This window comes from Rhineura floridana, chromosome 9 (genome assembly GCF_030035675.1).
Source record: "Rhineura floridana isolate rRhiFlo1 chromosome 9, rRhiFlo1.hap2, whole genome shotgun sequence".
Classification (NCBI taxonomy): domain Eukaryota; kingdom Metazoa; phylum Chordata; class Lepidosauria; order Squamata; family Rhineuridae; genus Rhineura; species Rhineura floridana.
The window spans coordinates 84,363,478-84,390,814 of NC_084488.1; the positions used below are offsets into that span (position 1 = coordinate 84,363,478).

At 40.4% G+C, this 27,337-nt stretch overlaps 1 protein-coding gene across 3 annotated transcripts in view; it reads right to left on the reverse strand.

Annotated features, from left to right (window-relative positions):
• Nucleotides 1–2,064: 2,064 nt before the first annotated feature.
• Nucleotides 2,065–27,337, reverse strand: part of USP53 (ubiquitin specific peptidase 53) — a 55,210-nt gene continuing 29,937 nt past the window's right edge. For 2 of the 3 annotated variants that reach the window (XM_061585229.1, XM_061585230.1), the window contains exons 9-16: nucleotides 26,872–27,021; nucleotides 26,297–26,468; nucleotides 19,744–19,893; nucleotides 18,624–18,773; nucleotides 17,704–18,430; nucleotides 16,812–16,888; nucleotides 8,244–8,364; nucleotides 2,065–6,651 (exon numbers count right to left, since the gene is read on the reverse strand). In XM_061585229.1, the coding sequence (XP_061441213.1) occupies nucleotides 5,664–6,651; nucleotides 8,244–8,364; nucleotides 16,812–16,888; nucleotides 17,704–18,430; nucleotides 18,624–18,773; nucleotides 19,744–19,893; nucleotides 26,297–26,468; nucleotides 26,872–27,021 (2,535 nt within the window). In that variant the 3' untranslated portion in view covers nucleotides 2,065–5,663. The remainder of the gene's footprint in view (nucleotides 6,652–8,243; nucleotides 8,365–16,811; nucleotides 16,889–17,703; nucleotides 18,431–18,623; nucleotides 18,774–19,743; nucleotides 19,894–26,296; nucleotides 26,469–26,871; nucleotides 27,022–27,337) is intronic. The other variant, XM_061585231.1, reaches the window with a different exon arrangement.

Sequence of the window (27,337 nt, forward strand, 5' to 3'; positions counted from 1 at the left end):
ATGCTGGTTATCACCTGTCTGCGGATGTCTTGGGTCGCTGATCTGCCATAATAACACGCAGCAAGGCAGGTGAGGGTGCCCATTCACGTGCTGGTAGATGTAGTAGTAGAGACGCAAGCTGAGACCAGTCTCAGATGTGCCTCCATTGAGAGAGAAAGGTAGTGGCACGATACTGTTCCTGTGCACCGTATGAGGCAATGGATTGCAGTACATGCCCACAGGTGGAGGGGGTGTGGTACTGGTTCTGTGCACTGGTGAGGAAATATATATCTATGCACTAAGATGAGGCAATGAGGCTCAGTACACGCCCACAGGTGGAGGGGGGTGCGGTACTGGTCCTGTGCACTGGCTGAGAAAATATATATCTGTGCACTAAATGAGACAATGAAGCTCAGTACACGCCCACAGGTGGGGGGGCAGTACTAATCCTGTGCAGTAGCTAAGGAAAAATATCTCAGTACACGCTCACTGTGGGGGTGGTGGTACTGATCCTGTGCACTATAGCAGGAAAAGGTGACAGTACACACCCACAGTACTAAGAGCAGTAGCCTCAGTACTTGAATTGAAAAAAGGTTCTGTAGAAAATCCTATTACTCACTGTGAATTCAATCACAGGAGGAATAAAAAAGGGTGGGAAATTCAAATTTTAAAAAGGGCGGGGAATTTAGGAAGAAGGGCAACCAAAATGGCGGTCGCAGAACTCGTGGCTGCCCAGGGGCACTTGACAGTCTGGGGAAAAACAGACGTGAGTCACCAAGAAGCGGCTGCCCGCGAGCCCCCGGAGGCTGAGAGAGGCCGGCGGCTGAGGTGGCGAGTGGCCACAGGGAGAGCTGCGGCAGTGGCTGGCAAGGCGATAAGAGCCATACGCAGAAACCTCAAAAGGAAGCGGCATTGGGAAGCAGGTCCCAAAGAGACGCTGCAAGAATGCAGCAGGGCTGGGAACCAAGGCGGTACAGCCAGGCGCGAAAGCACTGGACTCTTACCCACCTTAGGAGAGGGGGGGAAAAGGGACGCTGCCGCTGAAGGCAGGGGCGAGAGAACCCTCAACGCACCCCACGAAGCCCAAAAAGAAAAGGTGGAACGAGGAGGAAAACGAGGGGGAGCCAAGCACCACCCCACCAAGGAAACACCAAACTCACACATGCACTAAGCAAACACACACACTGAAAACTAATCCTACTCTAGCCTTACGCTACTGAGAGATGAACAGCCTCAGACGAAGACAAGAATGAAACTGGAGCAGGAGGGGCTTGCTCACTACAGATATTAATTCCAGTACATTCTTGCCTTCAGACACTAGGTGGCGCTATGACTACCCCATGATGGCAGGCTACCTGGGGAAAAACACTGCTCTAATCCCTTTAAAGGACATTTTCAGTTATGCATTGCATACTTAGATAGCACTTAAATACACTACTTCAGTTTCACTGTAAAGAAGTCTCATTGAAAAATTCATCTTCAAACTTCCAGAATATTTGTTATGTTTTGCGTTTTAAAATTAAAAGGGTACAGCTAACATGATCTGACCTTCTTAGACAACTAGTTGCCTTTTTTAAAGTCTGCCTCCAGCTCTATAATTCCTACTCTATTTAAGGCTACAACCTAACCTTGAACTTGTCATGCATTACACACAGTATTTTACATCAAAGAATTCAGCATTAATTTCATTAGCTTTAACAGCACAGACGGCTTAGCTATGGCCTTCCAGACTCCCAAACAACTCCCATCGGTCCGAACAACAATGTCTAAAGATTAGACATGTTGGGAGTTGCAGGCCAATAGGTGGTGAACCACAAGCACCTATTTACAAGAGTGTAAGTCTCACTAAACCCACAATGAGTAAAAACCGCTTGGCTAATTCTTAGATACAATGCTGGAAAATGCAACAGAACAGAAGCAAGTTGCTGAAGAATCTGATTTTCTTTGAGGTGTTTTGGTCTTTGTGTCATTTGATAAGTGAAGGTTCACAATCCCAAATTGAGGGGGCTTTCACTCGTGAGCTTGTGTCTTGAAAAAAAGCAAGTAGTAAAACTCAAACTTTGCTAGGAATGAACACACACACACAGTAGATAAACACTGTATAGGGTAACTTCTTTATCTAACAGTTGACTGGGCGGAAAAATGATTTGGATTAAAATTTTCTAGACAATGAAAATATTTTTTACAAGACATGTTAAATGCATTTAACATTACAAAAGTCATACAAATCTATAATCTGAAGGGAACAATTATAAAAATAGGCACCCTGGAAAAGTCAAAATCAATGTCTGCACATTTGCTAGCAAATATTTAGCTACTTAAGAGTGCACAGTCAGTTATAAAAATTGACCACCTGTTATGACAGAAGCATTATCTGGTAGCCACAAATCTGTGCAAAAGGTCATCTAGAAAGGATAGAAACAAACATCTAAACGATATGTACACTTCAGAATGTATGATGCTATTTCTTAACAGAGTAAGTTTGCTAACTGCCTACTAGCACTTTATAAACAAATTTACAAGTCAAACATTTCTCATTTGTACAGAAAGTGAATACTTGCTATGCACATTTTTAAAATGTAATAACGCTCTTACAGCAGGTCATTCACATTTGTTAGTATTTACATAAATACTGCAAATTCAAATACATAATTTGAGTAAGAGCTTTCAACTATACATTTAAAGATTCCAGTACTTGTCACAATTCCACTTCTACCCATTAAGTCTTTAAAACAATATTACACATTATCTGTGTATAAGGAATGAGATAGAAAAGTTTTTTAAAAAACAAAAACCCCTCAAGTATTAGAAAAAGTAACTTTACACAGCTGCTTTTAGATTAAGTTCTTTCTGTCTTACACTGAAGTGAAAAGGTCCAGTTTCACTTGCAGTCATAAGTGTTATATGTACACGCTTTAAATAAAGCATTACCATTTGCAGAATCACTACTGATGGAGGAAAGAGAGGCAACAAGATAATTTGGTTTGCTGCATACATACTGATAAGCAACAAATCTTAGGTTATGTTTATGGTCAAGACACTTAACGTGAACACAAGAGGCCTGTTCAGATACTACTCGGTTCCCAAGTCTACACAGGTTATGACTGGGTCAGAAAGATCCCACACTCAAATAAATGTGGGATCTCACAATGCAGTCATTGCCTGCTTCTCATCTCACACCAAATAGAATCCTAGGACAAAGCAATGTCTTGAACAGACCTAAAGTCTCTACTACCCTTGGGTAACTATGATTGTCACCATTTGGTTAAAAGTACAAACATGTTCTGTATTTAATCCAACCACAGTGCAAGCATTTGGAGTCTTTTAAAATCACTGCTTAAAACTAAAAGGCATTTATTCTTATCTCCCACCCCTTGAAGGCCTTACTTTATTCGAAATGTTTATCAAAAGTGAAGGGTTTTATCAAACCAAGTCATCCTGTTCATGCAAGGACTTCTGCTTGCATAATGGAACTTCACCTCCCTCTTCTCCTTTGTGCATCCCCCAAATCTTCTCCAGAGAGTTGGTGCAACCTGCAGAACAGATGGGGGGACACCTGAGGGGGAGGAGAAGTTCCATTGTGCAAGTGGAAGTCCTTGCACGAACAGGACAACATTGTTGAATACCACCAAAAGAGTATTGTGCCATAAAAACTATTTTTATCCTACAGTATCTAGATGAGAATTCCATTTCAACCTTCAAAAAGGAATTGATTCCACAGAAGGCACTCCTGGGAATATTTTATATTGTGCCCTGCTTGTAGTTTGAAATAAAACTTTAGGAAAACCAACAGTATCTTCCACATGCAGAGATTAATAAATACTGTTTTCCAGAGCAAGTTTAATATAAAAATATAGTTATACTACTCACGTTATGAAAATCTCTCTTGCAGCACAAGGACAGTCCCAAATAACCCCTACTACATCCAACTGCTACGCAGAATTCGCAGTATTTAATGTATGCTGTGTGGAACACCAGCTATTGCTATTTGAAGATCTAGCTACTATTTATTAAAATAAATTCAAAGTCACTTATTAAGGCATCATTTCAAATACTAAAAATCTGATGGACATACTTGTGTTAAAGGTATCCAGGACAATGGAAATAACTGACTCACAAAACTCAAGATAAATTGTTATTTTCTGGTAATTTTTTCTTATTGTACGTAACATTCTGTGCATAGTTCTGATATCAGCATATCCTATCAGCATTTATAGGATTGCAGACAAGACTAAAATAGTTATAAAGTGCACCTACAACAGCAAGAAAAAGCTCCATTTTACCAGTGTAGCAAGGCAACAATAGCATTAGAACTACTGTAATTTTTTAATTAAAAGTACCTGAATATGAAGGGAAAGTCAACTCCCATTAAATGCACTTCTCTTTTCACATGCTTGCAAGATAGATAGGGTTCTAGGGAGGGTCAGTACTTTTATAAAGTAACTTCAAGAATATTTAAGCCATGCATTGTCTACCTCTGAACTAAAATAATTTTCTTGGCTTACATATACTAAGGACAGACTCAAACATGCTACAATGAGGTAGTACAGTTCATGTAGGTCTGTAACTTTAGTTTTCACACAAGGAGTTTATTTGAAATTGCCTTGATAAGAAAAAAGAATTATATCGCATGCAAACACACAAAGCATTCCATATTGTGAAAACTTTACATAAGGAGCATAGTTTTCATTGTGTGGGGGAAATCTCCCAAGTGAAATCCAACGTGGTACTGACCCCAATGAGAACTGTACTATTTTGTTATTGCAAACTTAGCCCAAAGATACATGCAAGTATAAACACAGAATAAATAATATTGATAACATTTCAGCCATAATTCATTACAGCAAAAGTTATGGGATGGGCTTCCCCACTGTAAACCCACTATTCCAAAACTGTTAAAGACTATTCTACATGAGAGATCTTGACAATCAAGACAAAAGATTGTCCTTAAACATTTCCTTACTGGAGAAGGGCCTTGGCTCAGCGATAGAGCACATTTGCAAAAGATGCTAGGTTCAGTCACCAGGATCTCCAGACAGGGCTAGGAGGAATTCCCATCTGAAACCATGGAGAGACCCTGACAGTCAGTGTAGATAATACTGAGCTAGATGGATCAATGGTCTGACTCAATGTAAGGCAGGTTCCTATGTCTTTATGACTAATAAACAAAGTGATGATGGAAGATTAAAGGATATATGATTTGCATTATGTAATCTAAAGAAAGTGCCCTAAAATATAATTAGCAACCAATTTCAAACAGTTATGAAATCAAAACCAAAAGGAAGTATTTCATAATTATTTGTACTAATTAATCTCAAGATAACTAGTACAAATTATCTTGTTTTAAACCAAGTCATTAAAAAGGAACAGCATTCATTAATTGCAAAAAGCAAACTATTCGTATTTATCAAATGAAAATTTAAAGGGGATCTATTATAGGTTATGAGTTTAAAAGTGTAACAGTTCTGGTAGAATAATTCTGCATTAGCTTATAGTGAGTGCAAATATTGTTAAAGCAGAAAAATGACAGATCCATGAACATAGGACCAAAATTCTCCACATCTTTCTTGATCATGCATGTGCAAAACTATAGTTCAACAGCTATAACTTCTAGATGAAATACGGAAACCTAAATATTGCAACACATTGGAGTGCCAAGGATTTATTCTCACTCATTACATATTCTACCTATTGCAATACATATTTCCAATGCTAGGTTTATGTCTCTGCTCAGCTGTGGGATAATTTGTTCCAGAGGTATTGTGGTATGAAGTGCTCAGCTGCATTCCACTTGGTGGCAAAGATGTCTCTTTGTTTATCATGCCAGTGTCCGCAAAATACAGCTTGGGTCTCTGGTGGTATTTCATCCTATATGTATCAGTCATACAGTTGTCAACTGAAAAATAAGTAGTAAGAGATACAATATCATTTGCATTTGCATCCAGGGAGCTAGCATTTTGTCCTGTGAGGCAAGCCCCCTTATTTATAGGATTACTAGATCCAGCCCACAGGTCATTTACTGATAAACTTGATGGAAAATTCATCTTGGAAGACTCATTCCCGTGAAATGATCCTTTATGTCTTTCTTCACCTGCAAATGGACTTGCTTCAGGTATAGTCTTTGAAGTTATACTTATAACGTGCCTTTCACTGTTTGAAGGATTTGTGCCCGGTACTTCTCTTAGTTTCAAATCTATGGTAGAGTCATATTCTGATCCATGCAAACTAGTCAAAGCATATTTCTTTGGTGGTAAAGGAGGAGGGAGATTTTGGTAAATTGCTTCTGGTGTATCATCAGCAGTCCTGCCACTATACAAGGGAAGTTTACGCTCACCAGGTGAAGCCATTTCAGTGTAGGAAGGTTTGGATATATTCTGTTGTAAGAAAAATGCAAGCGCTGGTCTGGTTCTAACTGTTCTCGTGTGAGGCAATTCCAAATGGGAAGATAGAGATTCACTATTCTGAACCTTTTCAGATGCGGTTAAGTTCTCAGCATTGTAACAAGCTGAATTGTCAGCACCATGTACTAGTACGTTTGTTTTACCATTAGGCCGCTGTGCAGAGCTTTGCTCAGTAAGTGCATAGTTCTTCATTTCTCTCTCAGTATGGTCTTTTAAAGTGGTCTGTAGTGTTAATGAAGGGAAAAACTTATTGCAACCAGGTATGTCAATCCTAGAAAGCAAAGTATTAAAGGATGAAAACACAAACTGCAACCCAGTTCTAGCGGAAGTCAACAACAGAAGTTTCGTGGTATTTCAATTATTCTGGTTCATCTGCTTATTTTAAAGAGCGAAACCAGTTTGCAACACTACACAGCATTCAGAATGAGCTATGATGGTTAGCAGTCCAGACTAAATAGATATAAGTAGGCTTGATTCTCAATGGCTGATTCACCAGGACAGCATGTTTAAGAAATACCATCTCAAAACAGTCCTTGAGTGCTGCCCACTTTCTTTGCAAGCAAATGAAGACTTGTCATTCATTTCTATGGGAAAAGGAAAACACACTATAGCTCGGGACAATATTCTGCTACTGGGTGGCTTGATCCTCCCCCAACAGGGATTCTGTGGGGAGCACAATAATATTGCATATTATGACTGCAGAGAGTTTCAAATCATGGACATCATCAATAAGCTTTTTCTAGGTTGCCACCCACTTAATACCTTATGGCAGGAGTATACAAAGCAAAGCTTAAAGTGATAATCATAGCATATTCATATATTGACAGAGGAGAAGGTATTGTTTAGGATTTTGAAATACATCTGGAAACAGACTGGGAACCTGCACAGATCTTTAAGCACTAGAATAATGAGTTCAGAGCTGTGAATCCCATTTAATAACCTTGGATGTCACTAACTAATTGTTTTTAGATGTTTTTCAAAAGCAGTTCCACAGAGAATGCATTACAGCAATTTAACATAGACATTTCTAAAGAATGACAATGCAAGATTGTCTTAAGGTTTTCCGGAATGGGGAACCTGTGGTCCTTCAGATGTTGTTGGACTACAACCCTCACCATCCCAAACCTTTGGCCATGCTGGCTGGGGTGATGGGGCCTTTAAGACAACCTTATTATTTATTAAATTTATATCCCACCCTTCCTCCCAGGGAGCCCAGGTGGCATTGCATTGCCATTACACATTGGAATCTCAAAAATATAATTTCAAAGCCAATGTTCAGTGATTTGGTTTAAGCCTGCTTCAACAAATGCCCTAAATTACTATCAAACCTGAAAACCTAATAGTTGCTACATAATGGCTGTGTTCGCACATAATGCTAAGCCACAGAGTATAGTTTTGTAAGCTATACTATGCACACAGCCCAAATGCTCCCACTCCACTTTTCCCTTTGCACAAGTGGGTAAACAAACCATGACAGGGCTAGGTTAGTGTGATGTCCAAACCCAAGATCATGGTTTGTTTTGCCCTAATAGACTACAGTTGCTAAGCCGACAAACTATGGTTTAGCTAACTTGGCAACTGTGAAACAAAGAGTGAAGCAGGAGTGCTTGGACTATGTGCACAAGCATTCACCTTATGCACAGTATAGCTTACTAAACCATACTTTATGGCTTAGTCTTACATGAGAACACTGCGAATAAGTAGAAGTGAGGATATTGGATATTAAATTTTGTTCAGCAAAAAAATCTCTTAAAAGTTACAAAAGTTTAAAATGCAAATTTAAAATATTTTTTAAAAGGTAACAAACTTGATTTCCTACAGTAGCTGCATTAGATTATACAGTTGTAGGGTTAAAAGAGTTACCTTTTCAATGGTGGACTCTGTATATGTAGATGAGATGCTGAAGGTAGGTTATGAGATCTATAGTTAATATGGGTATTAACTTGGTCTTTCTTCAAGGCTGCAAAACAGTGTTGATGTTTACCTTAAGCACATTAATAATAATAGTAGTTTATTCAGTCAATGACCAGCATTTTCGGCACATATAAAAGTACAAGCATACAAAAATAGACTTTACCAGATACCAGATAATAATAAAATTATAACAGGGATTAAAATGATTGGACCAAGCTCTTTCTGCGAGCCATGGCCGCAACACAGAATCTCGCAACCATATCCGAGATGAATGGATCTCGGTCTTCAAGTAAGAGATATATCTTATTTTCTTCAAGGATTCTAGATCTTTTACAAAGGCAGGGATAAATAAATAAGGTACGAAGATCTGAGTAAAGGGAGCAGTGTAGTATAACATGCTCCACGACTTCCACCGCTCCAGAATCACAGATACAGAGCCTATCTATGAAGGGCACTTTCTTGTACCTCCCTTCAAGTACAGCGGAGGGGAGAATGTTAAATCTGGCCAGAGAAAATGCCCTTCTGTACTTGGGAATGCTCAGGGAGGTTAAATAAGTCACCGGTGCAAGTGACTTTACACTGGGCCAAATTTGAGCAAGTGCTGGCAATTGACTCATATTATGCTGAAGTTCTATATCTTTGATACGTTGCAAGATAAGTTCTTTAGCTTTAAAATAACCCAGTTGTAATATAGCTGACTATGAGAAACCCATGGACAACAACTTGGAGTTCACCATACGTTTCCATCTAGATTGATATGAGTCAGTGAGGGTTAATGGGGCAAGACCCAAGGGGAAAAAAAACAGCTTGAGCCACATATTTAACCTATAGATCCAAGCCCAGGACTCAACCAGCAGGGTATCTATCTCCCGGCGTAACGCCACATTTGGTACACAACTAGGCAGCCCTAAGATGCACCTGATGAATTTTGATTGAACACATTCCAAGGTGGCATAATTTCCCTGAGGGCATAGCTGTGAACCATATAAGAGTTGGGGAATTACTCTGGAGTTAAAGATCTACATTGCCGAAGGGGTATATTGGCCCCCTCTAGAAAAAAAAAATGAGAGAAGCGCCCTAATGGCTCTCTGAGAGCTTTGAGCCACGTTTCTTAAATGATAATTCCAAGAGCCCGATGCATGAAAAACAATCCCCAGATATCTAAAGAATGGGACTTGTTCAATTGGGAGGTTATTCAATCTCCAACGATGTTTAAGTCTTTTACAGGAGAATACTACGATCTTAGATTTATCGTGGTTAATTATAAGATGTTCTAACTTACAAAAGGAACCAAGCGCTCTCAGATGGCAACGCAAACCTACACAGGTTAAAGACAGGAGGGCAGCGTCGTCGGCATATAGAAGAGACGACAATGGTCTACCCGCCACCATGGGAGGATGGGCATTTTCTACGGCAAGATGTTTAATTAGCGGATTAATATAGCAATTAAACAACGATGGCGCAAAGACACACCCCTGCTTAACACCATTGTATGTTGGAATAGGGACTGATAGCTGACCCGCTTGGTTACATCTAACTTTCAGGGAGGTGTTCCCATACAGGCTCTGGATCAGGGTAAGTAATTGCCTGTCTATATTATACTCCTTTAGTTTTTCCCATAGCCTATCCCTGGGGATCAAGTCGAATGCGGATTTAAAATCAATAAACGCACAACAAGATGTTGCAGTGTCAGCCCCTGGTTGAGGGTGGAACGGCCCACCCTAAAACCAGCTTGTTCCTCTGCTAGGATCTTATCGGCTTCAAGCCAATCCTGGAGTTTATCAAGGAGGTGGGAAGCATAAAGCTTGCTAATGATACTTAGCAGGCTGATTGGACGGTAATTGGTGGGGTCAGATCGCTTCCCCTTCTTGAATATAGGAATTACAATGGCCAATCTCCAATCATCTGGGATGCAAGCTGTTCGATCAATATGTGTAAGGAGGGCAGCCAAAAGTGGTGCCCACCGGTCCACAATATCCTTGAGAAGTTCTGGAGGTACATTATCACTTCCAGGAGCCTTGCCTGATTTGAGTTTGCCTATAAGCGAGACAATTTCCGAAACTGAAACTGGGGGCCAATCGGGGAGCAATTTCAATTGGTTGGTCTCCTCATCTATGCAGTCTTTACGAGCGAACTTAGAAAAAATCAACCTAAAATGTGCTTCCCACACATTAGGAGAAATATAGAAGTCCGCATTCAAAGCAACAGACTGCCCCCCCAGCAACCAGTCTCCAAAAGTTTGGTTGGTCTCTTGCTCTGACTGCTCTTATTAAATTTTCCCAATCCTCCCTCCTGGCACGCTGTTTTTTTTTTTAATTAACGCTTTATACCTCCTTTTAAGCTCAAAATACTTCACGGGTAAGGAGGGTAGATCTAAGGATCGATACACATTATATTTACCTAACAGTAAGTTCTTTAAACTAACACATTCGCGATCGAACCAAGATTTAGAGTTGTGTCGTAAGGCCCTGAGCCTTCTAGAAATTTTCGGGGCTAAGAACTGACGGATAGAGGAAATGAATTCCTGAAAAAGTTTGATCACTACAGCTGGGTTTTGTGCAGTTATTAAAGATTCACGCATACGAAGAGCTTCCTCGGACTGGAGGAATTTTGCCATAGTGGCGCCCAATTTTGGGGACCATTTTATACGGGCAGATCTTTGCTTGGCCAACGAGTTCAACAATGGCTCACACTCCAGGTAATTTACTTGGGCTCCAAGATTAAGGGTCAAGGACAAAGGTAAGTGGTTGCTATCGCCCCTCGTCCCCACCTCACAGTAAGACACCCTATCAAGGAACTTATAGGAGACTATGCAATAATCAATGGTGGACGCCCCCAGGTTGGTTACAAATGTAAATTCCCCGCGAGCATCACCTTTTATGGAACCATTCAAAATTACTAAGTCAAGAGAGTTCGTCAGTTGTACAAGGCATAACCCAGCAAGATTGCATTTCTGGTCCTTCCAGTGCCTCTGAGGAAGGGAGTGCTCCGGTTCAGCAATCGGCGGTGGAAGCTGGAAATGTGAATACAGCTCATTGTCGCTAGCTCCAGTCCTAGCATTAAAATCTCCAGCTATCAAAGCCGAAGCTTCGGGATAATCGTTTAGGAGCTTAGTAATGAACCCCTCCAACTTTTTCCAAGCGTCTCTAATCTCAGCTTTCCTATTTAAAGGGGGGATGTACACGTTAATTAATATTATGGAGAAAAGAGAAAATTTGAGAAATAAGGCCAATGCTAAGTTGTCAAGGGCCCCAATCCTCATTGTAAGGATACCAAGTTTAGTAGTGACTAGGGTAGATAGACCCCCTTTTGATAGACCCCCCCTTGATACTAGGGGCAGCCACAAGCGAGTGTACCAAAAAATTACTCAAAAATAAATTGTCTTTACACCAAGTTTCTTGTAAAAGAACGATGTCATAGCCCTGTATAAAAGCAAGAAACTCGGGATCACGAGCCTAGTTTGCCCAACCGGCTACATTCCAGAACAATACAGATACCTGGGCAGGCCCGTGGTAAATGTTTGATGGATAAGGAGGGACAAGCGGGGGACATAGTCAGATGGTCTCTTCAATTTTGTCAAGTGTGATCTGTGGAGACTTCAGAACACAACAATTCATAGGAAAATCACAAATGTTCGTAGACTGAACCAACGAAGCCATGGTACTGTCCTTGCGTGTTGGAGGGCTACACTCATGAGGTTCCAAACACCGTACAGCTAGCCAATCATAGGGTTTTGGCTCAGAGTGGCTATAGTCATAATACATCGGTGGGTGTAATGGTTCCTCATGTAGAAAGGACGATGAATTCTCTCCTTTCGGTGGATGTATTATGGTTATCTCAGTATTTACCACTTGCTGCCCCAAACAAGTAGTAGAGAGGCATACGGAGGAGGGGTGGATCCTCCGAGCTGGGGAGCTATGTTGGTTTGTACCTGAGGGCCTGAGTTCTTGCAGCAGGGAGTTCTCAGGTGGAAAGGGGTGACGCGTAGCCATAGGGTCAGGCTCTGCCCTGTTGGGATCATTCTGCTTAAGCTTGTTATTACTGTTGGACAAATTCATGAGAATATTTTTCAAAGATGTCAAACAAGTCAAAATCTCATGTTGTTCCTGTGCAGGTAACGCCCCAAAACTATTAACAGTAAAACTTCTTCAGGGCAGAAATTCTCGATGGACGGTGCCATATTGCTCCAAGGAAGGTTCATCCATTCCAGCTTGTCCGTTGGATTTAGTACCCCTGGAGTGGATGGCTCAAGATTGTCAGTTGTTGGAATTTTAGGGAGGTTGGGGCAATTGAGGGTTACTCTAATTTGAGATTCCTCCCTCTCTGGAATTGAGGGAGCAAAACATGGCCCCTTCCCGTGTATAATCAATGGGAAAGGAGGAGAAGAATCTCTGAAGTATCTTTTAACCCCAATGTCTTTATGTTGAAACTCCTCCTTATATGAATAAACTAGATCCATGAGTGAGGGTGAAGTAAAAGACACAAGAGCTCTAGCTGTTATCGAGTTATGATAGAGATATTCGACCTTCTCTATTGCGCCTATGTCCAAAGAGGTCTTAATTTCGACTGGTAAAAGCTTCAATAGATGGATTTTTTGGTCCCACTGCAACTTCCAACCATATGGTTTGGGATAATTGGTAAAGACCAGCAACCTGTCCTCTAACAAGAGACACCACTTCTTTTGCCCCAAAGATGATAACCAGAGGCACTCACACCAAACTCGGGCCTCAAGTCCACTTGAGGAACCAACACCCCTAGAGCACTGTTTTAAGTTTGTCTGGAGCTGTGAGGAGGCTGATGCAATATCGTCCAGGGGCAGGACTTCAAGACTTTGCTTGGGGACCTGTTTACTTTCTATCATATTGGTTTTGATTATATTATCTTTTTTTGTTGCTCGCCGAGCCGAAGCCAGTGCTGCATGGCCTTTCTCCTCAGAGTCCAGTGCCTTAAAAAGCTTATTAAAGTTCATTTTGTAGCCCTTTCTAGAAATACCAGTAGTTTTGATATTTTTCATTTTCTTTTTTGAAGTTAACTGGAACTTAGAATTTTTCTGTTTAAAGCTCTTTTTAGAACCCTTTTTGGAAAGGGCTACAACGGGATTACCTCGCTTCATAGAAGTATAATTCAAAGTTGATGGAAAAGGAGTGTTTGGAACCAACTGATGTATTTCGGATACAGGCTCCTCGGTTAGGGGGTTGAGTTCACGCAAGGGGTTAGAGTCCCTATCAGCCCAAGGCTTGGGCATTGATTCAGGGATTATCTTGGAGAGACATGGGGACTGAGGAGCCCCCCTTAAGCTGGGCAGAGCTGAAGTCATTAGCAGAGACAAAAGCCCCATGCACTCGGCTAAACAGTTCTTAATTAGCGCCAGGTCTTCCGTCCAGTTTATAAAAAGGCTCCTGATTAATTCAAGCTGGGAATTAAGAAGTTTTACCACCGTATCAGTCTCGATATCTTTGCAGCAAGCTCCTGTACACCCCAAGGGATGGCATGGCGAAGAAAGGGAACGTTGGGGCAGATGGGGAGTGCAATTTTCCGTATGGTTAATCTTTGCGGTCTCTTCTTGTGGAGACGTAACAGTATTCACAAGACTCCCATATGTTTGTGACTGAATAGGATTGTAAATTTGTGCAGAATTTGTGATTGAGGAGCTGGCTTGCTCCAATTCTACTGCCAGGGAGCATTCCTCTGTCCTCATGATATCCCCTGGCAGTACTTTCATTAGGCAATGCGGGCCCAAGGACCATTCTAAACAGACTCCCTTTTCTTCAGGCTCACTCAGATCCAAGAGGTTCTTGGCAGGCCAATCATTCAGATTTGGGCCGTAAAAGTCTGTGATCTTTCGTTGATTATGTCCTTTACTGCTTCTCGAGATGTCCTCCACTGAAGGAACTAGTCCAAGTTGTTTATATCCTTCCCTAGTAAGAACCATGATGTATGAAGTGAAGTTCCTGGAATGTTGCTAGGAGCCCAGAAGATGAATTGGTGTAATACAGTCCTGCCACTTTAAATCTACCAATCCACAAAAGCAGGAATCCTTCGGCTTCCCACGGTCCTTATCATTAATGTAACAGTGCAACAATTAAACTTCAAAACGTAAGTTCTCCTGCCAACTGGGAGATAACTTGGAACAGAGCCAGCAAAAGTAAAGAAAAAAGTTGATGAGGAAAAAATGCAAATAAACGAGCCAATTTAGATATTCCACTGCAGTTAACGAATTGTTTGAATTTTGTGAGATTACCTTTTATCTGTCTGGCAGTGTGCTCGAGAGTCTAAAGAGCTCTTCTAAGCTTTGGCATCCAGAGCCTACAAACTGATGACTAGCTAAAAAAAAGGGGGGCAATAAATGTAAAAATGAGCTTTTCTCTTACAATTTGGCTGGGAGGCTCGACGAGTAGGACTTATTAGGCGGCCATCTTCCCTCCATCCCCCTTAAGCACATTATAATGCAAGGTTCTTTTTTTTTGTAGCGCAAGAGAAGTGTTATCAGCAATACCAGTAACAAACAAAAAAATCTTGCAAACTTTTTTTTTTAAATAACTATTAAGTTTCCATGGTACAGTAGGGCCCCACTTCTCAGCGCCCTGCTTTTCGGTGTTCCGTTAATACGGCGCCAGTGGGGCAATCAGCTGGAGCTCTCCACACTCCAGCTGATCGCACCGGAGGAGGGGAAGATCAGCTGGAGCTCACTACAGCCGATCTTCTCATCTTCTGGCGCGATCAGACTCCTGCTCGAGCTGATCGCGCCTGAGGAGGGGAAGATCTGATTTTCTCCTCCTCTGGTGCGATCAGCGGGTGAGGTTCCAGACTCCCACGCTATAGCTGATCCACTTTCCGGCGGTTTTCGCTTTCCAGCGGGGGTCTCAAACCTGACCTGCCATATGAGTGGGGCCCTACTGTAAATGTGGGTCAAGTGTGAGGTATGCCTAGGATTCTTTAAGCACTAGGGAAATAAGCCAAATTTAATACCTTAACGCTCCCTTTAGACATTTTAGAACTTTGAATCTACGGTTCGAAAATGTACAGAGACCTTCACAAATATACAAGGCACCCTATTTCACAAGATCATCCTCTGGGAGTTGAAGGGTGACCAGACCAGCAACAGGAATGGGGGAGACCAGCATGCTCATCTCTATGCCCACCCCCCAAGTTAACACAATACCTTAATGCCTGACAAGTACCGCAGTCTCTCAGATTTCAGCTGGAGATATAAAAGCAGGAGCTTGTAGTTGATGTAGCCCACTTGTTAAAGTTTGGCAACCACTGTGTTAAAATTCAAATGTCTGCAACTGAACATCTGCCCTTGGATATCAGCTCAATGGACACATTCAGGCAGCCGGTTAACACAGTGTGATTCGAATATATACTTATAGAATTACTCACTGTTTGTAATTGTCTTGCTGATTGTCTGCTTTTTAATTTATTTCATGAACACTATTGTTTTTACGATACTGAATGTAAGATGCCCTCAGAAAAGATTAAACCTTGGTTTAAAGGTGTGGGACATAAATATTTTTATAAATAAATCTGCAATACACTGATGATTTTACAATATATAAAACTGGCAATAGAAGATAGGGGCCATACTAACGGCCTTATCTTAAGGTCTGATGCATTCACCAGCAAGAGATCAAAAAGAGACATGTTGCAGACTACTTTGACAGAAAATTAAAGCGATTAAAGTGCCAAGTACAGTTAAGTCAACCTTCAAGATAATGGTTTGAGAACATTTTCTGCACAGATTTTTTATGTAAATATATTTAAGTTTTCAATAATGTGCTAATGACATATTGGCTACAACTGTAAATAGCTGAGTTGTCCACGCAAAATATATTGAGGTTTCAGAGCTGAGTTATGAGATTGCTGTTTAGTACCATGAAGTTACATGTACCAACCATATGGTGGCAGCAGATGCTTACAAGACAAGTCTCCTATACAGTATCACCATGGCAAGTGTTCAATCAAAGCTGCTCACTGACATCAAGAGGCTTGTGCCTTCAGAATTCCAGCTAATTTAAAAATAGATGTGTTATTTTTCTCTCCTGCTGACATGAAGATCCATGCATGGTTAAAACCAGAGACAGTCCAGTAGGAATTTTGGCTCTAGGTTCTAGTCAAACTAAATATGGCAGATATTAGGCCTGCATAATAGAGGTTTCACCATTATCAATGGAGAATTAATAGTTTAAAAGTAAAAGAATGAATTTTGGCTTTTGTTAATTTTAGAACTTGTTTGGAGAATTGCTATACTTCAGGAACGCTTAAAAAGATTTCTCAGACTGGCCCAAATAGCTGCTTTTCTGTCCGAGTAGTTAGCTGTCTTTTCAGAAAACAGTTCAGAATACAAATGACTTAAGATGGACAGAGATACATACTTTATAACAGAAATTAGGGGGGAACAAAGCATGTCACATTTTCTGTTCACAACATGTTGAGAGAAGTGAGGGAAACAAGATTTTTTAGTGTTAACATAGCTAGAGGTGAATACATTTATATCTATCACAACTGAATTCTTACCATCCAAAGAGTTTTTGTTCTGCTGGGAGGCAGACTGCAAGACACACCCAGGATATCTGACTGCCAGATTTTGGTCACTGTGAAACAAGATGTAGTAAAAATAAAAACATTTAAATTCTACCAAGGAATAGAATAGATTTCACTAGGCCTAAAGTGTCACACAATACTTCATTGAAACATTTACTGAGCACACATATATTTTACAACATTGTAAGCTTCAAAATCCATTGCCTGAAATAACATACCTAGAAACACCTTTTAATCCCAATTTCTCTCTCTCCCACCCATACCACCCAATCTTGCAAGAGATGGTGTTTGTTGACAGTTTTGTCATGCAGTTTGTTCACCTTTCAAGAAAATATGAACAGTCAATGCAGAAGCACCAGTATGTGCCTGACCAAGCGGAAGTGAAATTTGAAAAGGTGAGCAGAGAGATTTACAAGGTCATAGACTTCCATTCAGCATACACACAATCCCCATATTCTGTCTCAGTTTTAATAGAAAAATACACCTGATGTTGCTTGAGCATCTTTAAGCATTTGTCAGCAGTCCAGTTAACAACAAATCTGAATTATTACAAATACAATACAGTAAGAGCAGATAAGTTCTCATTTCAATGAATGCAGGTACAATATTAGGATAGTAGCTTATTAAGCTTCTATGTAAACAATCAGTTCCATCAACATCCTTCAACTCTCCAATGCAGACCCAAGGCTTTAGTAGCAGCCCAAAGCTTCAAGCTGCTTCAGGGAAACTCTACGTCACCTCAGACAAAGCATAAATCACTCCAAAGCAGCTGGCTGTGGTTCTGGATTCAGGCTTTATCTAAACTGGATGCACACCCCCAATATAGACATATTTTCACAAAACACCTATTAATTTTTGTTATTACCTGCAGGAAACAGATTCCTTAATAGCAATAGTATCCACTGGGCTGGTTCCTTCAATAACAGGCGAATCCAGATTAGCAGATGCGTTGCTTACATGATCACTGCTTTCATAACCAGACTCAGTCCTTTGTATCTGCCAACTGTCAGTATGCGTTTTTCTCTCTGTAAATCCTATGCTTTTTTCTGCATTTCCTTTCCCTTCTGAATCTAAGGAACTCCGGCTCCCTGTTTGTTTTGCTTCATCTTCATAGATAGTCATCAAGCCTTTTTGACTTCGATTTTCTTTTGGCCAGTTGTTTGAACTCTGTTCTTTTTCATGTTTAGGTTTATTGCTTACATTTAATTTGGGCTTTGAACAATGCTCTTTCTTCTCAGACTCACAAAAGATGCTGTCTACATTTAGTGTCTCTCGTATTGGTTTCCAACCTCTGCTTCGACTTTTGCTGCTACTGATGCTTCCTTTGTCTTTGGAGTCTTGGCTACTGTCTGTATCGTAACCAGTTATACTGTCAGTCTTTATGCGGCTCATCTTCTCTCCATCAGAAATGCCATTAGCTCTGTTTGAACCCAACACCTGTGCAGTGGATCTGATTTGGTTATGTACCTTTTCATGTCGGTAAGTTCCTTTCCCCTGACTACCACACGTAAGTTCATTAGAATGCTGCCTAAATCCATTTCCAGAAGGTGGCGATCCTGGCTTAAAATTGGTGCGGATTTCTCCAGAAATATCTTTAAAAAAACAACAACACCTTTTAAGTTTTCTGTAGTGTTAAAAAAACTCATTTTAAACTTTTCAGTCAATTTATTATTCTAGTTAATAATTTCAAAGCAAGAATAAAGAGCGCTTTTAAGACGGGATCCTTAAATTAAGGTAGGTTGAGATTAGTCATAGGAAGTTTTCTCTTTTCAAAATAAGTGCTACCTCTTTGTTTTCCAGATTCTCTCTTTGATCCTCTGTCAGCATCTTTTCTTAGAGAGGATGAGAAACTTTTCATTTCAGCTACCTTCTGAGCACACTCTCTGGAAAGGTCCTTTGCCTTTTCTCTATGCTCGTTATGCCCCAATTTACCTGCTAAAATAGATATGAATATGCATTATAGATTTCAGTCATGGAAACAACCATAAGGTCACCTAGTCCAAACCCCTGCCAGGACCATCCTTCCTAGAGCCACCAGACCAACATGAGATTTCAACATCCCACCAGCAGAGCAGACATGTTCTAGGAGTGTAAACAGTTCTACATGCCTCCCATATTTAAGGCACAAACATTCTATGGGAAAGCCCAAACTGCCAGCATAGCTAATTATACCCCAGATGTAGGCAGGGAGTGTGAGGGATAGGTTAAGCAAGGATTGTGTTCTGGTGAAATACCACCTTTTGTATCATCAAGATGTTGCTCTGTGCCAACAGTGGGGAACATTTTGCCTGCAGGCCAAGTTAAGCCCAACAGGAACCCTAAATTTGGTCTGTGAGGTTGTTTTCCCCAAACCACACGCACCTGCCCTGGCTGCAATGGAACAATCAGGAGCCTTAGTGTGCTCCTGATTGTTCCTTAGCAAGAGAATCTTGCTGCTATCACTGTAATTGGTGATGACAAGTCCTGCAGGAATTGGCTCTTCAACAGACTACCCAGACATGCAGCAAAGTAATGTCCCTCCTCACTGAAGAGTTTATTTTGTTGCTATGCTTCAAATCCCAGCGTTCTTACCCCTTAGGTGCAGTACATGGTCAGAAACAAGAATCTACCCCTTGGGGGAGGGACAGCATCTTGGTGTCCACATATTTTTGGTGGGCCAACACCAGCCAACATTGTGGACTGCTTTCAGACACTGTATCTATTACAACTGAATTCTTGCCATCCAAAGATGGTCAGACTAGACTAGTCAGTCTAGATCTTCAACAATGTAACAGTTCAAATGTGTGCTATCCACTAAAAACTATTACATATGTAATTATTTGCAGAACCAACAAAAACTGTGCATGATCAGCATTGTAAGTTAACACTGCTTTAAAATTAATCAAGACAGTTTTAAGATATATACCTGACCCTCTGACACCACCAGACTGAATATGGTTTCGACTAAAGATTGAGTCATCTGGCTGAATTTTTTTAGTGCTCTTCTGTGTAACAGATTCTCCAAACCCATTTTCTTTTACACGGTCTGATTTAGAAAAAGCAGACTTTTCAAATCCTAGGAAAAAGGAATGTTAAACAGTATTAACATATTGAGGTGAAAAGCTTATTTATTTCTAGCTGTAGAATTAAGGCCAAACTATGTGACATTAGTCATGTGTTTAAATGAGTGTAGTTAAACCTGCCTGTTTTTCCCCAGTGAGGCACTGCACTGATTTCCTGCTGAAAATTGCTTTCTACCTGATACCTATTTGCCCCCAAAAGTACTCCATTCTGGTGGCACTTTTAGTCACAAAAAGAAGAAGAAGAAGAAGAAAAACCCAACTACTACCCAGCTAACAGGGAACAATTTTCAGCAGAAGACAAGCATGGTGCCCTTTTTTCTTTTGTGGGTACATCCTGGATCACACCCTGTAGCTGTTTTCTTTTCAAATTAAAGCAAGCAGATCAAGCACGTTCAATCACATATTTAAACAATGTCACAGGTAGTTAAGACCTGAAGTCACTGTAATACATTTTATACAAAGCATACCTTTGATACAAGCAGATAAAGCACGTTCAATCACATATTTAAACAATGTCACAGGAAGTTAAGACCTGAAGTCACTGTAATACATTTAACTTCAAAAGAGGAAACTTCACAAAAATGAGGGGATTGGTAAAAAGAAAGCTGAAAAACAAAGTCCAGAGGGTCACATCACTCGAAAATGCTTGGAAGTTGTTTAAAAACACTATATTAGAAGCTCAACTGGAGTGCATACCGCAGATCAGAAAAGGTACCGCCAGGGCCAAGAAGATGCCAGCATGGTTAACGAGCAAAGTCAAGGAAGCTCTTAGAGGCAAAAAGTCTTCCTTCAGAAAATGGAAGTCTTGTCCAAATGAAGAAAATAAAAAAGAACACAAACTCTGGCAAAAGAAATGCAAGAAGACAATAAGAGATGCTAAAAAAGAATTTGAGGAGCACATTGCTAAGAACATAAAAACCAACAACAAAAAATTCTATAAATACATTCAAAGCAGGAGACCATCTAGGGAGACGATTGGACCCTTGGATGATAAGGGAGTCAAAGGTGTACTAAAGAACGATAAGGAGATTGCAGAGAAGCTAAATGAATTCTTTGCATCTGTCTTCACAGTGGAAGATATAGGGCAGATCCCTGAACCTGAACTAACATTTGCAGGAAGGGATTCTGAGGAACTGAGACAAATAGTGGTAACGAGAGAGGAATTTCTAGGCTTAATGGACAATATAAAAACTGACAAATCACCGGGCCCAGATGGCATCCACCCGAGAGTTCTCAAAGAACTCAAATGTGAAATTGCTGATCTGCTAACTAAAATATGTAACTTGTCCCTCGGGTCCTCCTCCGTGCCTGAGGACTGGAAAGTGGCAAATGTAACGCCAATCTTCAAAAAGGGATCCAGAGGGGATCCCGGAAATTACAGGCCAGTTAGCTTAACTTCTGTCCCTGGAAAACTGGTAGAAAGTATTATTAAAGCTAGATTAACTAAGCACATAGAAGAACAAGCCTTACTGAAGCAGAGCCAGCATGGCTTCTGCAAGGGAAAGTCCTGTCTCAGTAACCTATTAGAATTCTTTGAGAGTGTCAACAAGCATATAGATAGAGGTGATCCAGTGGACATAGTGTACTTAGACTTTCAAAAAGCGTTTGACAAGGTGCCTCACCAAAGACTTCTGAGGAAGCTTAGCAGTCATGGAATAAGAGGAGAGGTCCTCCTGTGGATAAGGGATTGGTTAAGAAGCAGAAAGCAGAGAGTAGGAATAAATGGACAGTTCTCCCAATGGAGGGCTGTAGAAAGTGGAGTCCCTCAAGGATCGGTATTGGGACCTGTACTTTTCAACTTGTTCATTAATGACCTAGAATTAGGAGTGAGCAGTGAAGTGGCCAAGTTTGCTGACGACACTAAATTGTTCAGGGTTGTTAAAACAAAAAGGGATTGTGAAGAGCTCCAAAAAGATCTCTCCAAACTGAGTGAATGGGCGGAAAAATGGCAAATGCAATTCAATATAAACAAGTGTAAAATTATGCATATTGGAGCAAAAAATCTGAAGTTCACATATACGCTCATGGGGTCTGAACTGGCGGTGACCGACCAGGAGAGAGACCTCGGGGTTGTAGTGGACAGCACGATGAAAATGTCGACCCAGTGTGCGGCAGCTGTGAAAAAGGCAAATTCCATGCTAGCGATAATTAGGAAAGGTATTGGAAATAAAACAGCCGATATCATAATGCTGTTGTATAAATCTATGATGCGGCCGCATTTGGAATACTGTGTACAGTTCTGGTCGCCTCATCTCAAAAAGGATATTATAGAGTTGGAAAAGGTTCAGAAGAGGGCAACCAGAATGATCAAGGGGATGGAGCGACTCCCTTACGAGGAAAGGTTGCAGCATTTGGGGCTTTTTAGTTTAGAGAAAAGGCGGGTCAGAGGAGACATGATAGAAGTGTATAAAATTATGCATGGCATTGAGAAAGTGGATAGAGAAAAGTTCTTCTCCCTCTCTCATAATACTAGAACTCGTGGACATTCAAAGAAGCTGAATGTTGGAAGATTCAGGACAGACAAAAGGAAGTACTTCTTTACTCAGCGCATAGTTAAACTATGGAATTTGCTCCCACAAGATGCAGTAATGGCCACCAGCTTGGACGGCTTTAAAAGAAGATTAGACAAATTCATGGAGGACAGGGCTATCAATGGCTACTAGCCATGATGGCTGTGCTCTGCCACCCTAGTCAGAGGCAGCATGCTTCTGAAAACCAGTTGCCGGAAGCCTCAGGAGGGGAGAGTGTTCTTGCACTCGGGTCCTGCTTGCGGGCTTCCCCCAGGCACCTGGTTGGCCACTGTGAGAACAGGATGCTGGACTAGATGGGCCACTGGCCTGATCCAGCAGGCTCTTCTTATGTTCTTAAAGTGTCAACATAAATGTAATAGTCTTACAACAGTATTACAACCAAAGGTAAATACAGAAAACAAAAAAACCCTCTAATGCAACTGCCTACACTTGAAAATTGAAACACTTGGTACTTTAAACATCTCACAAAAGGCCTCCTTCCTAGGTCACCTTCTTCCAAAAGGAACTAGTTTAAGCCCATTCATCTGAGGTAGTTCCATTATACTATCCCAGCTGAAACACTAATAGCACTCAGATGCAGCTTTCCATCTCCTCTGCACTCCTTCCCCTCAGCTTCCCTATCTCACTCTACCTAATACATTAAGAGCTGCTCTAGTTACTTACACCACAAAGATACCAATTCCCATGACATTTCCCATGTTTTTGTATCGTGAAATAAAACTCACTGCATAAAGTGAGAAGCATGAACCAGGGAAAGTTAGAAATTGTCAAGCAAGAAATGGAACACATCAACATTACAATACTTGGCGTGAGTGAATTAAAATGGACGGGAATGGAACACTTTCACTCAGGCAACTACAAAATATTTTATGCAGGAAATTAGAAATTAAGAAGAAACGGGGTTGATTTAATTGTGAGAAGTGATGTAGCAAAAGCAATTAGGAACGTAACACAATGACTGAGCGAGTGGTATCAATGACATTAAACGAAAACCTATGAACAAAGGCAAACACAGAAGAGGAATTAGAGAGATTTTATGCAGAAGTACAGGAAGAAAGTGATCACACACCAAAACAAGATGTGCTGATAATCATGGGGGGCTGGAATGCAAAAGTAGGGAACAGAGAACTAGGAATTGTGGGGAAATGGGGCTTAGGAGATAGAAATGAAGCAGGAGAAAGACTTATTGAATTCTGTGAAACCAGTAATTTGTTTCTTGCAAACACATTTTTTGAGCAAACAAAAAGACGACTGTACACATAGACATCATCAAACGGTCAATATATAGGAATCAAATTGATTATACAATTGGTAGCAGAAGATGGAGAAGTTCCATACTTTCTGCGAAAACAAGACCAGGAGCAGACAGTGGTATAGATCGTGAATTGGTAATATAGAAAATCAGAGTAAAGCTAGAGAAGAACAAAGCAATAATAATGCCAAAATACAATTTAATAACAACCCAGAAGAATATCAAGATAAAATAAGGAACAAATTTTGAGGCTTTAAACATATTGAAGTTGGAGACATTATCAGGGAAGAATGCAAAAGGACAATAACTAATTAAAAAGAGAGAAAGACCTCAGTGGATGACTTATGAAACTCTTAAAATTATTAAAGACAGAAGGGAAGCAAAATGAGACAAAACATGGTCTGAACCCTAAATGCAATAATACAGCAACAAGTACATAGGGACAAAGAGAACTATTACAATAGCTATTGTATATAAACAAAAAAGGTAGAATAAGAGCCAAAGATTATAGAAATGAAAGGGAAATTTAAACCAAGGGTAGGGATGTTGAATAATCAACAGGGGAACACACTGACTGACCAAGATAAAATAAAAGGAAGACGGAAGCAATACACTGAAGAACTATATAAAAGAGATGCAAGGATGACAGATTCATTCACAGAGGAACCGTATGATGAAAAACAAGAAGTTTTAGAATGTGAGGTGAAAGCTGCTCTTAAAATACTTGGAGGAAACAAATCACCAGGAACACATGGCATACCAATAGAGTTGCTACAAGCTACTGAGACTGAATCTGTCCAAATTTTGACAAAAAATTGTCAACAAATATGGAAAAGAAAACAATGGCCCACTGGAAGCATTCAATATATTTCCCAATTCCAAAGAAAGTGGATCCAAGGGAATGCAGTAATTATCGAACTATTGCCTTAATATCCCATGCAAGTAAAGTAATGCTCAAGATTCTACAACAAAGACTCTTGTCATATATGGAGCAAGAAATGCCAGATGTCCAAGCTGGATTTAGAAAGGGAAGAGGCACCAGAGATCATATTGCAAACATATGTTGGATAATGGAACAGAGCAAGGAATTTCAGAAGAAAATCACCCTGTGCTTTATAGATTACAGCAAAGTCTTTGACTGTGTAAATCATGAAAAACTATGGAATGCATTAAAAGAAATGGGGGTGCCACAGTATCTGATTGTCCTGATGTTCTTGACAAGAAGCTACTGTAAGGACAGAATATGGAGAAACCGATTGGTTCCCCATCAGAAAGGGTGTGAGACAGAAGTGTATTTTTTCACCCTATTTGTTTAATCTATATGCAGAATGTATCATACCGAAAGTGGTATTAGACCAAGATGAAGGAGGTGTGAACATTGGAGGGAGAAATATCAATTTAAGATATGCATACTACTAGCAGAAACCAGTAATGATTTGAAACGAATGCTGACGAAAGTCATTAACCAAAATGGAGACAACAGTCAAGAAATCAGAAGGAGGCTAGGACTGGCGAGGGCACCTATGAGAGAACTAGAAAAGGTCCTCAAATGCAAAGATGTATCACTGAACACTAAAGTCAGGATCATTCAGACTATGGTGTTCCTGATATCTGTGTATGGATGTGAAAGTTGGACAGTGAGAAAAGCACATAAGAGAAAAATCAACTCATTTGAAATGGTGTCGGATGAGAGCTTTGCACATACCATGGACTGCAAAAATGACAAATAATTGGGTGTTAGAACAAATTAAACCAGAACTATCACTAGAAGCTAAAATGATGAAACTGAGGTTATCATACTTTGGACACATCATGAGCAGCCATGATTCACTAGAAAAGACAATAATGCTAGGAAAAACAGAAGGGAGTAGAAAAAGAGGAAGGCCAAACAAGAGATGGCTTGATTCCATAAAGGAAGCCACAGACCTGAACTTACAAGATCTGAACAGGGTGGTTTATAACAGATGCTATTGGAGATCACTCATTCATAGGGTCGCCATAAGTCGTAATCGACTTGAAGGCACATAGCAACCACATCATGTAGTGAGTATCACTGCATTGCAACTGCCATTAAAAGTAGAGGAACAGGGAAACTCAGCATACAAGAAATCCAATTCATATTACCCAGAGAGAGGGAAAAAGACTGCTTCCTTCTTTCTAGTGCTGAACTTAGGAAATACTAATAGATTATGCTCATTCAGACTATGTACATCAGTAATGGGGAACCTCAGGCTCTCCAGGCCTCTCTATTTAGCCCTTGGGGCTTTCCCCAGGCCACACCCACTTTCCCCAGGCCACAACTCTAATCACCCTTGCTTCAAACTCTCCTTGGGCGTTTTTGCCTGGCCGGAATGTGTTCTTGAGCCCTGATAATGCCTTGTAATTGCCTGAATGGAGAGCAGTGTGTGAGGGTGTGTAGAAAAGTGCCTACTGTACAAAGATAAAGTTTACATTTGTTTCTCCACCCACTTTCACCTTTGGCCCCATCCACCGCAGGCATGTGGCTTCCAGAATGTTGCCCAGAAGGGAATGTGACCCTGGGGGCAAAAAAGGTTCTCCATCCCAATGCGCACATTCAAAAACTTTCTTCATATTACTAAATAAATCTATTACCAAGTTCTTCTCCATTTCCTGCACAGGCTTTATAATGTGACCAGTGAATTATCTGCCTTGGTGCATCTTCTGTTGATACTGGTGTACCATCTGGATTTGCATAAAACAGCAGCAATGGCTGATAATGACAGCGAATGCACTTGGACACCACATCTTTCCATTTTGTTCCAACCTAAAAAGTTATGTTTTCATCAGATATGGGAGTAAGTTAATTCAGTTAAATAATACCAATAATTCAGTTATATAAACTAGAGATTTATATGAACTCTTTGATATTTCAAAGAGATTATTCAGACTTGTTAAGAGAAAAGAACTACTTTTTATGTCAGCTCCCCTTTTTTTACAGTTAAACATTAGTAAGGTAGCAAATTCCCTGTGCAATTCAGAATAGTGAGCATCCCTTTCATTTAAGTGCCACCTTGTCTGAAAGTGCGTGTGTTTTGTTAAGACTTAATGTAATTTATTTGACATTAATCTAAGGCTGTCAGAACTTTACATAAATCTCTCTTTGGTATTGGAACATATCCAGGCACTTATGTATAAAGATAATCAAATATCAAGACAGCCAAACTTACCTCTTTCACATTAGCATCGTCAAACAACACCCATTTGGAACTCTTGGTATGAAAGGCAAAGGCACAATAATGTTTGCTTGCATAGCAAATCATCCCCACGAGATAAAGCTCACTATTTTTGGCATGTTCATCTGTAACCCTATAGAACAGCTGTAAAAATGATTCATCAGTAAAAGAAAATGGCAGGGACTAAAAAGCATGAAATCTCTGTAACCAAACGGAAAAATTTGGCATAGGTCATTACTTCAGTTAGCAGAACAGAAACAAGCCACAGAATTACAGGATATTTTAAGATGTCAAAGAATCATTAATGTCAAGAATTGGTCACTATATATTCACTGGTCATCTTTCCTAGCATTGTAATTTGCTACATATATAGAAACTGTGGAGTAGCTATGTTCTCAATTATAGCATGACTCAGCCAAAGTACAGCAATCTCCTTCAGACAATCTAAAACACAATACAG